Below are 13,790 nucleotides of genomic sequence, written 5' to 3'. Positions count from 1 at the left end.
ATAATATTTGCATGCAAAGTCAAGAAGAGACCTTTTTAAAAAAGAATATGAAGTGATTTTTTTCAAGAATAACAAGAAAATCGTAGAAATTTAAGTGGAAAAATAGTCAAAGAATATACATTGGTAATTTAGATAAATAAAAGCCTGATTTGCCACTGAATATCTAAGGTAGTAATTCAAAAAATGGAACTGAATATAACACTGAGAAACAACATCAGATTGTTTCTCAGTGTTATATTCAGTTCCATTTCTTGGATTACTACCTTACCAATCATATATACATCAGATTGGTCATAATTAGAAAGGTGAGTGCTACCAAGATTGGAGAGGAGAGATTATAACTCTTATACTATGTTGGTCAAAACAAATGGAATAATATATTTTTTTTCCATCTGGGAATGAGACTGCTAGTCTTTAATGAAAACAAGAATATGTATGCCTTGCTCACTGTCCTCCAAATCCCGCTGCAGCCCTGATGCCGAAACCAAAGGAGCAGGATCAGCAACAGCAGCAGCCACCACTGCCCGAGCAGGAAGAGACTGGAGATGAGGAGGATGAGAGTCCCATCCGACCACCCAGCCTTCTGGACCCTCCCCGCAAGGACAATGGAAAGCCTGATGACCCCAAACCAGCTCTTCCCAAAGGTCCTCCAGAATCAAGGGGACTGATGATTCCACCACTGATGAGTCTCCCACCTCCTCCCTGGAGCAGAGGCCCAATCTGGGGAGGCCTCAGCCTCAGGTCTGGCCCATATGGTCATGGTTGGTGGGGGTTCAGTGCTGAACCCCCTTTTCTGGGGCCAGTCCATGGGGGTCCCTCCAGAGAAAGCTTCCACAAAGAGCAGAGAAACTCTCGAAGGCTCAAAAGCTGGTCTCTTATCAAGAATACCTGCCCGCCTAAGGATGGCCCCCAGGTTATGGAAGACAAATCTGACCGCCCCGTCTGTCGACACTTTTCCAAAAAAGGCCACTGTAGATATGAAGACCTCTGTGCCTTCTACCACCCAGGCGTCAATGGACCTCCTCTGTGAGACTGTGCCTTCCCATCCAGGCTGGAAGGAGCCCTCTGTGACCCAGCGGCCATGTATTTCCCTATAGCCCTGTGATGGCTACTGTGAGGCTCTTCCACCCAACACTCTCGGTCAATGACACATCCACCCCCATCCACCACCTCCCTGGTTTGGGGTCCAGAGTTGTGTTTCATCACTGGTGCGCAGTGCGCTCTGTATTCTGATCCAGCCTCCAGAGACGTGCCTTTGGGACCCCTTCTTGCTCCCTTCAACTGCCTCCTGGATCTTCTTGCCTTTCGCCAAATGACTGCTGAACAGGAAACCTCTTTGGTGCTGTTTCTCGTGCATCTGTCCACCTGTCCCCAGTACTGCCCTCAATCCCTGAGAGCCCTGGAGTGGTTCCCTACCCACTTTAGCTGCTTGTTTTAAGTCCTTTTAATGTGACATCCCAGTGTTTCCAGCTGCTTGGGAAACTCGCCAGGTTTTCTGACCTGGGGTCAAGTTTGGGTGACTGGTTCAGAGTTGCTCCCTGAAAGGCAATTGCCCCAGCTTTTGGATTTCGTAGTTTCTCTGTCTGTAGCATGATCCTCACTGCTGTGGTCTGTGATCATGGTGCTTTTTGAAACTGTGCATCCCCCGTCGCCTGTCTCAGTGTCTGTGGCATTTTTGTGCTTTTCCCAACACTAGAATAAGTTTTTCTGCCAAAATGAGTGGGGCTCTTGGTGCCCTCTAGACTTTTCTCCACATCCCAACTTGGGAGAACTGTGAAATTCCACAAGGCTGCCTCCCTGGTCCTCCCTGTACTTCTCCTGGTGTTGATTATTCTTGGACTGACACAGGCCAGTGATGTCTTGTAAAGCCTCAGATGGGCCTCCCTACCCAGCTCCTTTTCAGCCCATTTGAGTTAGACTATGCCAATGTGCAGCCACCAGCCCTTTCATCTGAATTCTGTGAATCTCCACCTGGCCTATCTTTGTGTGGAACCTGGACTGTACTATTGATCTGACACTCTTCCCTCACATCCCTGGCACTGGTTGTTTTCTGCGAAAATGGCAGGAAACAGGTTCAGCTTTGAGCTGGCCCTGAGGAAATGGGTCAGGAGTTGTGTGGGCAAGAGGGAGGGATGAGAGCCGTTGGAGAACTGAAAATGAATTTTTTCTTTTTAACATATTTTTATATTAGTAATAAACGCAGTGGAAACCCCCCCAAAATATGCATGTCTTTTTTCTCAATTAAATTGTATATTGTAGTTAGTTAAATAGTTTCTATTGAAAAAAATAACTGTATATTTTCTTAGTTTGATGTTATGGTTGGAGTAATAGTCTTCTATTCCATATCAATTAATCAAAATAATTTTTTCTCTTTAAAAATTCTATTATATATTCTAATATTTGGCATATGATAATCTTATAGGCTTAAAATTACTTTTAATTCAATGCTTTGGGAAATTTTGTATATGATCCCATTTTAAAAGAGAATGGTGAACTCCTATTTTTTGTGTGAATATATATGTCAGGTTTGTGTATTAATATATAAGGATACTAGGAATTCTTCTCTAGCTACTTATTTAGTTATAGACTTACCTTGTGCATTTCAGAGGCCAACCTGCTGTTCACATCTCTATTTCTTATACTGGAAAAGGAGACTAGTATTTCACAATTTCCATTGATACTTATTACCCACCATTTGCTTCATCTTCTGTGTTTGCTGACTGTGTGAAATTTCTCCATGATTCTATTGGAAAGCACAATGCTGAGACTCTTTAGGTCTTTTCCCTGTCTTTGGCCTGCTATAGATTTCTGTGTTCTTCTTTACCTGTCTATCTGATGCCAGATGCTCTGTCTCTATCTCAGAAAGTCCTAATAATTTCTTGATTGGGTAAAACTATACATTTTAATTTTTAATTTGCTTTCTATCATTTCAGTGGTATTTGGTAGGGAAAAGAAACTAACACGTTTGCTCTTTTCTTCATCTTGAACTAGATGTTTCTCTCTTCTTTACAGGATGCCCTCCATTAAGTTAAGTAAAAAATTTGGGGACTCCACTAATCAATCATATTTTTTTCTTTTACCTCAGACGAAACAACTTCAAAATTACCATCCATGAAGCCATCAATTTTCCCATCACCTTTGTATTTCCTTAGCACAAAAAAGTATACACACATACACACACACACACACACACACACACACAAATACTACTCACAAATTGATATACTTCTTACCCATAAAATTATAGAAAATTTATTTTTCTTTGCATCTTAAAAAAGTTATTTCAATTAAAGAAGATACTCTATGTCTATGTTCACTATATTCTAGTTTACTTCATATGTACTAAATTTATTTTTCAGAAGCAACCTTTTCTTTCTCATTTGGGCCATAGAACACTGAGATAAGAAGTCAAATAAAGGAAAAGAAGCAAACAAAAATTCTTCAGAGTAAATATTTTAAAAAATCCTGATTTAGAATAATAAAATATTTTAAGAACAAGAAGTTAAATCACCCCATTTTATGGATAAGGAAGTTAATTTTAAATTTCTTTTTTAATATAACCCCTTTATGAGATCACATGAGAAAACTGATGTTAAATATACAAGGCAGCCTCACTGTGCAAACCTTAAGGACATGGGAATGTAGTTTTTTAAGGGAAGTGCAGCAACATTGATGACTTATGGCTGACCACAATAATGCTGCTACTATCATGGACAATCCCAGGAGACCAAAGCCTCCCTTTTCACATCAATCATTACAGGAGTATTGAATGGGTGGCTAATGATGTTGTTGGCCTGTGGTTATATTCATGTCTCTTTCTAGGAGAACAATAATCTTCACATTTCTGCTGTAGCCCTGGGCAGAGCAGCAATGAGAATAAAATTTTCTGTTTTCTGTCCAAAGGATGAAAATGCTACCCCAAAGGCTGCTCATGCTGAAGGTTGAATCCTACTGTTCATTCTCAAATGGTGCTCACCTACTTACCAATAAATCCAGTTTCCAAATTTTTTTGGAAAATTAAAAAATGATGTTATTTGTTACTGAATTTATCCCAATCTTGCATCTCTTAATAATTAGATGAATGAAAAATTATTGCTGGTAGTGATAATATAATTATTATTGTTCAAATGAAATTTCCACAGTGACCTCTTTCAAAGTTATAGATCATGATATAAGAGTAGTGGTGTTGTCTGACTTAGAGAAGATCCTGGAAATCCAGGATCTGTGCTGTACAGCTGCCAGGTGAGAACAGATTCAGCATGAGAGGCATCCCAATGAGATTAAACCATTTACAGTAGGGATAGAAAAAATAAAAGTCACTTAGTGTAGACAACATGTTTTTCTATAATCTGAATCATTCTTTGTTCTACAGTGGCCTACTGCTGTCTTCTGTCCCCTGAAATATCATATTCTCATATTTTCCTCATCATTCAAATTTATCCACTGCTATATTTAATATTAGTTATTCTGTTTTTGCTAAGTAGAATGCTGCTGTGAATTTAATCTCGTGATCCTATTCTTGGCTTTTATCTAAATTACTCAGAATTTTTGGTAACTCAGCTTCTCATTTTCAGTACATTTATTAACTCTGTCATATTGGGCAAGTCATTAACTTCTTTGAGTGAGAAAGGTACTTTGTATGTGTGATGCTGTTTTAGATACTGTACAAATGTGATTAAAAGGCATCTTCTCTACCCTTCCTATCAACTCATTAGTCAAAGCAGCTTCTAGCACAATGTCTTATGCATACAAAATATATTGAGTTTATGATACTAACTAAATTAAGACGTGGTCTTTGCCTTTCAGCAAAAGGTTGTTAAAAGTGTGAGATGTCAGTTGGGAACTGCTAAAGCCCTATATTATCTAGATGATAGTAGTGACTTGAATTCTTCAATTCCATAGTCGATAGATATTGAAGGCTCCCATCAATATTTCTGTTTATTCTTTGTATAGAGAGGTTAATGGAAGACCTAGGTGTGCTGGTATTCTCAGTTTCTTAGTTTCTTCTCTTGTTTGTATTCTTCCTATAGTATATCACTCCAATATGAATCTAGCTTCTTAGTTAATTTTCAGTAGCAAAATATCAGGCAGACATTCATGAAAGTTATAGACTTATTTCTTCCTTAAAAAAGTAAAAAAAATCTTTAATACAATTTCCTAGTCATATCTACTTTACTTTCTGTATGTATCACCTTCTATGTTTTTATTTTTATATAAATGCTTACCATAAAATGTAAATATAGAGCAAGTGTGTGTGTGTGTGTGCGCGCGCACGTGTGTGTGTTTGTAACATGTATAATAGTTACATGTTTTATATTTACTTAAAGCATTTATACCATGGTGTTGTGGTATATTTCTCATTCTTTTTCTGAGTTCTTTCATAAAACTTTTTTCCTAAGATTCATCCATGTTTATTAACATAATTTAATGTTTGCATGTTTCTCCAGAATTGTTTTATAGTATTATTGGTTTAATTCCTATATTCCTTACAGATTTTATCAATATTTTGACCAATATATTAGTTTCTAAGTGATAATTACTGTTATAGATAAACTCTTGATTTGGAGGGTATTGTTCAGGTATTATAATGTCAATTGCTTTATTAAGAAGTTAATCTACTGATTCTTTTTTTAAATGTACATAATTAGCTCTTTTTCAAATAACATTTTGATTCTTTATTTAAATATTTCTATCTTTGGTTTATCTTATTGCATTGACCAGGACTTACATCAAGTATGCATAAGGATTGCAGTATGTTTTTGCTGGTCACCTATTATACAGTTAAATAAGATATCTTCTATGCCTAGTTTTTAACGGTTTCAAAAACTTAAAAAATAAAAATTGTTTTTATTAAATGTTTTTGTTTTTCTGAAATAACATTTTAAATCAGCTATGATTAATTTAATTAATAAGCTATCTAATTTTGAACCATCTTTCAATTTGTAAAATTTTTATAACTTTGTTATATTCCTACAAAATGCTGTTGGATTCATTCAGTCACAGTTTTTTAAAAAATATATTTACAAATGTGAATGGTGTGTGATGATAACATCTTAAATGTCTATGTAATTTTGTCATATATGTTGTTATGCTAGCATTATAAAAATTAGAGAAGCTTTGTTTCTGTTTCCCTTTTCTAGAATGAATTATGGAAGCTTTAGGTTATTGTATGTATAATCTGTCTAAAGAAATTATCTGAGTGGTGGGTTCTTTTAGAGAGAAATTTTAATCTACCATTCTATTACTTTTCATGGTGATAAATCTATTCCAATTTTCTATTCCTATTCATCAATTTTGACAATTGAGAGATTTATTTATAATTTTTAACTGTGCTGTGTGTTTTCCCTCTTTTATTCTGAATTTTGCTTGTTTCATTTTTTCTTAATGAATTTTACTAGAGAATTGGTGTATTTTAGATTTTTAATTTTTTTATTATGTAATCTTTTTGGAGTATTAGAGTTACGCATAGTAGTTGGTTTTATTTTGACAAAATCATACATGCACAGAATTTGATTTATTCCATTTCAGTTCTCATCCCTACCACTTTCCCCTCTCTTCTCCTATTTTGCTTCCTTTATTCCACTGATATCCCTTTTGCTCATTTATTTATTTATTTTTGGTGTTTTCTACTGCCAAGGCCAATGTCTCGGCTTGGCACCAGAATCACGAGGCACTCACATCTTTGTAGGTTCAAACAGCAATTCTTTATTCCCACTCTCACACCGCCTCCACACAGGTCCAGGGGCCATCGCGTTCTGCCGTCTGCACGCACAATTCACCTACTCCACGAGGCTATCTCCAAATCCCATTTTAATCTCATGAGAACTCAACGGGAACAAGCAGCAGGAACACCCTAATCCCAGCAATAATCTTCAACTTCCAACTTCCCTAAAACCCATTATCTTAAACTGGCAACGCCTTAAACTCAAGGAGCCGGTTACTTCCTCAAACCTGATCAGCTCTAAACCCGAATCCGCCTTGGTCCTAGAGCAAGGTCACCTTATTAAAGCATGCATGCAATGTTCCATCAAATGTCCTCTAAGCAGCATGGGGTACGCTTGGCAAGGAAATTTCGATGCGTCATTCCTACTTGGTAATGGCCCTCAGCATCTCCCCCCTTCTGATTAATTAAACAACAAGCAATGCGGCTTAGGACCGTGCCTGGTAGGTTGTCCAATTCAACATATGGTTCTTACCCGTCATCGGATGAACTGACCTCTAGGCGTCAGTCCCCTGTCTTAGGTTGAATCCACTGCAATCAGATCAACCCGTCGCTGACTACCGGTCCAGCATTCAGCCATGCTTGTGGATAGGCCTAAGCACCAGTGGGGGGGTGAGGTTCTTGCCTCACCTCTGTTGGCCCCCAAATTTAACCTTGGTGCCAGTGGGGGGGTGAGGTTCTTGCCTCACCTCTGTTGGCCCCCAAATTTTAGACCATCACTAGTAGAAGGGAGGAAGATACAGAAATGCCGCGACACCAAGCCAATTGACGGCTCCTTTGGAAAAATTGCATCACTGGCGACACCATCAGCAAAGATGCCAGCATTACCACAATTAACATGGGGTGCGCTGGCAAGGAAATTGCATCACTGGTGACACCATCAGCAAAAATATGCCAGCATTACCACCATTCACTGCACCAGACGATAGTTCACAATGCATGCAACTGATAAATAGTCCAGTCAGGTTCTGCAGGCAGTTCAAATCGGAGGAGTCTATCAATATGTCCATTTCCTCCCAAAGTAAATCAAGTCCTTGATTGAGCATTACTTGTTGAGTTATATTCATTGATGCATCAGTTTATACAGTTTCCTGTGGTAGCTATCATAGAAGCTGTAGTTTGGTTTTCTTTGTCTTCACCGGCACCGGGATGGAGATGGGAATTCTGGCAATGATGTTAAAGAGACATTATCCTGAACAGAATTATTAAATATGATGAAAAGGAAAAGTGAAAGTAAACAAACAGATCTGTTAATCACCTTTAAAAACAATAGTAAGCAAACAGATCTGTTAATCACCTTTGAAAGCAATCATTAACAGCTGTTTAACTAATTTAAATTAAACCACTTAAATCACGTGAATAAAAAAATTCGGATCCATTTTTTCATGAGCGCTCCTCATATAAAAATATGGACATATACACATACTGACATGCAACACAAAACAGGGCACACATAACATACAACATATAAGACAATAATAACGGCCTTGTAGCTTTACCTAGGTAAAATCTCCATTGCAATGTTTAAAAACTCCACAGTCAAAAAATAAAAAACAGTCAAAAAACAAAACTGATGAGAAAAACATTAACCTAGGTTTGTATGAGCTCAAAAAATAAAATAGAACTTTATGATGTGGGAAAAAGCAATAATAAAATAGATATTGAAAAAAGGCACCGTGGTTAATCACTGTCGCAGATGTAAGAATAGCCAAGCTGGCGCTCTGGATTTCAGCTATTATGGATTTCAGTCAAATCATCTTCTTTTTCTGTAGAAATTGTTTTGGTTAACCTCTCTGGAATCCAAATCGGCTGCTGTTCTCCCTGTGGGAACACACAAACGGAACCCCGACTCCAGACAATAACTGGGTTGGGACCTTTCCATTGTCCTGTTAGAATATCTTTCCAAAGTACCTTAGGCTTATGTACATTTTTCAGATACATATGTCTTTCCGCAGCACTAAGTCCTGATGAATGCAAATTTAGAAAGTTTAGAGTAAAAAAAGGGTTATTTTAAGTTTATCTTTGGGGGATATGTACCCCTTAAAGATCCTTTTAAATTTAAGTCTTTCAAAAGCATTTTGCCTTAGTTTTTAGAATTATTTTAGTCCTTATAATTTTTAGATGTGGTTTTAAACCATAGTTGTCTTAGCCTTTTGCATTTTCTATCTGAAATACCTTTACTTGACATTTTCAACCATTTTTTATCTTATTTCTATCTTCTACTTTTCTTCTAAGGTTTTTATATTTACCCTTAGTTGCTTTTTTTTCTCTCCTAGTTTTCTTTTGTTTCCTATTTTGTGGGTTTAAAATTCTTGTCTTTCTACATCTTTTTTATCTTCCTATATCTTTTTTATCTTTCTACATCTTCTCTCTCTCTCTTTTTTTACCTTCCTGTACTTCTGTTTTTGAAGTTTTCCACTTCAAATTTTTAATCTTCTTTATCTAAATCTTTTATCTTATTATCTTCCCATTTTCATGGGTTATATTTTTTTTCTTCGTCATGAAGGCATCTTAACCACCTTCAATTTAACCTTTTAAAGCCTTTTGCAGCTTACTTAGACATTTTACAACTTTTTACTTTACCACACAAAGATTATCTCATCTCCCTCTTTTTGGTTTAATAAGTACATTTTAATAGTTAATAGTTTGATGAGTAAAGCAATCTTTCCCGCCATGAAGGTATCTCAACAACCTTCAATTTAACTTTTTAAAGCATTTCGATTATCATCTATACTGTACTTTTAAATGTACTTTTCACCACCTACAGCTTCACTCTTTTAAACGAGGCTTAGATTCTGTTTAAATCGCTTTAATGTTAGTTTACATGGCTGCCCTTCAACTAAAGGCCTTTTTTTTTTTTACTCCATTGAGAAGCTTTGTCTCAATCTGTCATGTACAAATACCTTTTTCTTCTTTCTTCCTTTCTCAAGCTTTTAAAGTAAATCTAGTTTCCTCAAAATCTTTTTAAATGGCATTTACAACTTTTTAATTTACCACACAGAGATTATCTCATCTCGAAACATTTATTTAACCTTTAACCTTTTATATTAAAATATATTTCCACATCTTGAACCTTTTTATCCCTTTTTTAACCGTTAACCCTTTTATAAATTCACATTCTGAAACAACCCTTATACAATTTTTGAATTTAGACAAATTACTCCACTTTAATAAGATGAAATATTTTTATGTTTTCTAAGGTACTATTATACTGTAATTGAAACCCAACTGAAACTTCTTATACTCTTTGTATATAAATTACACATGATAGAATCTTAACACTTAGTAACCTTGTTTAGCAAAGACACAGACCAAAGCAATATTAAACTTTTTTTCCATTCATCAATTTATGAAAACACACATAATGTTTAAATATATTACCTTATGGAACTTAATAAGTAAAGAGTACTTGATTTCATATCTAGTGGTTGATATTTTAACACTTTAGCTTTGTAAATTAATCAGATGTCTGTAAAAACCAAGATCTTAGACAAGTATAGTAAACAGAACTAGCCATCTCTTTCTTGTTGAAGAAAAATCCTTCTACAGGATACCATGATGGTCCCATTGATATACTTAATAACCCATCTTTAAAAAGCCATGGGCTACATATTTGTATAGTATCAACATATGCCCTAGCTGTTCTTGGTCTTACTGGGGTGCCTCCTTCCTCTAACAATTTCTCTTCCTCAGAGGCGAACAAATTCAAACCTTGAGTCAACCATTTTCCCCAGTTTGCCTGAGAAAGTTCTAGGAACAGGCAACTTGAAATAAAAACAAAATAAATCAAAACCAGAACACATTGTTTTTTGAAATGGTCACCCATTTTTTTTGCTCTCCTTCAGGATCGAGCAAATTCACTTACCCCCAAGCTTCAGACATCCCAAGTACGGGCCACCATAATGCCAAGGCCAATGTCTCGGCTTGGCACCAGAATCACGAGGCACTCACATCTTTGTAGGTTCAAACAGCAATTCTTTATTCCCACTCTCACACCGCCTCCACACAGGTCCAGGGGCCATCGCGTTCTGCCGTCTGCACGCACAATTCACCTACTCCACGAGGCTATCTCCAAATCCCATTTTAATCTCATGAGAACTCAACGGGAACAAGCAGCAGGAACACCCTAATCCCAGCAATAATCTTCAACTTCCAACTTCCCTAAAACCCATTATCTTAAACTGGCAACGCCTTAAACTCAAGGAGCCGGTTACTTCCTCAAACCTGATCAGCTCTAAACCCGAATCCGCCTTGGTCCTAGAGCAAGGTCACCTTATTAAAGCATGCATGCAATGTTCCATCAAATGTCCTCTAAGCAGCATGGGGTACGCTTGGCAAGGAAATTTCGATGCGTCATTCCTACTTGGTAATGGCCCTCAGCATTCTACACATGCAAAAAGGTGAAATTCCCTATAGGATATTTATATATGTACATAACATGGTTTTGTTAAATCGTTTCCATGTTTTTTTCTCTTTCTGATCACTCCTCCCCTATCTCCTACTACTTCACTGATCTTCCCTAGATCTTCATGATATCTGATTCAGCCTTCTTTTCCTTAGTTTGCTCTGGCTTTCATACATGAGAGAAAACATTTGTTATGGTTTGGATATGAGGTGTCCCCCAAAAGCTCATGTGTGAGAAAATGCAAGAAGGTTCAGAGGAAAAATGATTGGGTTATGAAAGCCTTAACCCAGTCAGTGAATTAATCCTCTGATGGGATTAACTGAGTGGTAACTGAGGGCTATTATTTTGTGGTTAGAGGAGGTAGGCACTGGGAGCATGACTTTGGGGTATATATTTTGAGTAGAGTCTCTCTTTCTTATCATGTGTGCTGCTTCCTTCTGCCCCACTCTTTCCCCTTAATGTTCTGCCTCACCTTGAGCTCTGAGGTGTGGAGCTTGCTGTCTATGGACTGAGACCTCTGAGACTGTGAGCCCCCAAATAACTTTCTGACTCTGCAGTTATTCTGGTAAAATCTTTTAATCCCAGCAGTGAAAAAGCTGACTAAAACAACATTTAATTCTTGATTTTCTGAGTTGGGATTATTTTACTTAGCACAATATTCTTCATTTTTATCCATTTACTAGCAAATGCCATAATTTCATTCTTGTTTATGGCTGAGTAAAATTTCATTGTGTATATATACCACAATATCTTTTTTTTTTTTTTTTGAGTACTGGGGATTGAAATCGGGAACATTCAAACATTGAGCTACATCCCTAGCCCTATTTTGTATTTTGTTTAGAGACAGAGTCTCAAGGAGTTGCTTTATACCTTGCTTTTGCTGAGGCTGACTTTGAAATTGCTATCCTCCTGCCTCAGACTCCCAGGCCACTGGGATTATAGGAGTGTGCCACCTTGCCTGGCAATATTTTCTTATCCATTCATCTATTGACAGGCTTCTGGACTGAAGAGAGAGCTTACAGTATAGGATAAAATCTTTGCCAGCTGTTCCCTGCTGGGTTTAAAATCCAAATATACAAAGTACTCAAAAAACTTAACACACACAAAAAAACCACCCAGAACAAAACAAAACAAAACAAAAAACTCAATAAATGGGCAAATGCACTAAACAGAGATTTCTCAAAAGAAGAACACAAATTACCCAACAAATATATGAAAAAATTTTAACAGCTCTAGCAATCAGAGATACAAATAAAAACTGCACTAAGATTTAATGTCATGCCAGTCAGAGTGGTAATTATCAAGAATACAAATAATACTAAATGCTAGTGAAGATGTGGGGGAGAGGGTACATTCATACATTGTTGGTAGGACTGTAGACTAGTATACCCACTCTGGAAAGCAGTGCAGAGATTCCTGAAAAAATTAGGAATGGAACCACCATTTGACCCAGCTATCCCACTCTTGGTATTTTCCTAAAAGAACTAAAATTGGCATACTACAGAAATACAGCCACTTCAATGTTTACAGCAGCACAATTCACAGTAGCCAAATTATGGAATCATTATTATTCAATTATTAAAATAGTTTTAATTTCACTAATTTTTTCTCTTTCTCTTTTTTTCTATTCTATTGATTTTTGCTCTTGTGTTATGGTTTGGAGTTGAGGGGTCCCCTAAAAGCTCATGAGTGAGACAATGTAAGATGATTTAGAGAAAACATGATTGAGTCATGAAAGTCTTAACCCTATCAGTGAATTAATCACCTGATAGGATTAATTGGATGGTAACTGAAGGTGGGTAGCATATGGCTCAAGGAGGTGGGTCATTAGGGATGTGCCTTTGGGGTATATATTTTGTATGTGGTGAGAAGAATCTCTTTGTCTTCTTGCTGATCATCATGTGAGCTACTTCCCTCCACACACTTTTCCAACACAATGTTCTGCCTTACCCTGAACTCTGAGGAATGGAGCCAACTGTCTATGGAAGGAGATCACTGCAACCATGAGCCCCCCAAAAGTTTTTCCATCCCTAAAATTGTGCTGAACTTTTCCATCCCTAAATTGTGCTGATCATGTCTTTTATTCTCAGCAGTGAAAAATCTGACTAAAAAAACTTTATTATTCTTTACTTAAAAAACTCATTCCATTGCTTATTTTTAACTTTTTGAACTGAATACTTGATGAATTTTAGTGATTTCCCATTTTTAAAATCTATAAATTTGACTTTACACATATCACTTTACTTATAATATTATGGTTTGTAGTTTTTCATAATCTTTTAACAGTATTTCATAATTTGATCTCTCATTGATTTTTTTGGATCTAGGATTATTAGTTTTTAGTTATAATCATCACACATCTTGTACATGTATGGAAATGTCACATTATATTTCACAAACACACAAATGTACATTCCATGTACGATTTTTATGTGTCGATTAAAATTGAAAATATTTTTAAATGTTTTAAAATATTTTCTGTGTTGGTAATTCTTTGGAATTTATTAAGACTATATTTTTAACACAATTCATGATGGCTTTTTAAGTTTCTTCTATGTGTACAAGAATGTTTACTGAATATAAATTTTTCAATATATTAGGTCATTTGTTAAAAATACAATTTCTATCTTCTATGTTGTTTTCTTAATCTGTTAACTTTTAGAT

General features: G+C 36.4%; 1 protein-coding gene across 1 annotated transcript; it reads left to right on the top strand.

Moving 5' to 3' along the window:
- Window positions 1-457: 457 nt before the first annotated feature.
- Window positions 458-1,475, top strand: LOC101966631 (proline-rich protein 3). Its single transcript, XM_005331717.3, has one exon. It carries the CDS (start codon window positions 476-478, stop codon window positions 1,028-1,030), a length of 555 nt encoding a protein of 184 aa, XP_005331774.1. The 5' UTR covers window positions 458-475; the 3' UTR covers window positions 1,031-1,475.
- Window positions 1,476-13,790: the final 12,315 nt, after the last annotated feature.

The sequence above is a fragment of the Ictidomys tridecemlineatus genome, chromosome 9 (genome assembly GCF_052094955.1).
Source record: "Ictidomys tridecemlineatus isolate mIctTri1 chromosome 9, mIctTri1.hap1, whole genome shotgun sequence".
Classification (NCBI taxonomy): Eukaryota; Metazoa; Chordata; class Mammalia; order Rodentia; family Sciuridae; genus Ictidomys; species Ictidomys tridecemlineatus.
This window is presented reverse-complemented; position numbering and strand designations above follow the sequence as displayed.

Excerpts from the sequence above, each read along its gene's own strand:
- LOC101966631 (XM_005331717.3), top strand. The coding sequence starts at position 476 with ATGCCGAAACCAAAGGAGCAGGATCAGCAACAGCAGCAGCCACCACTG.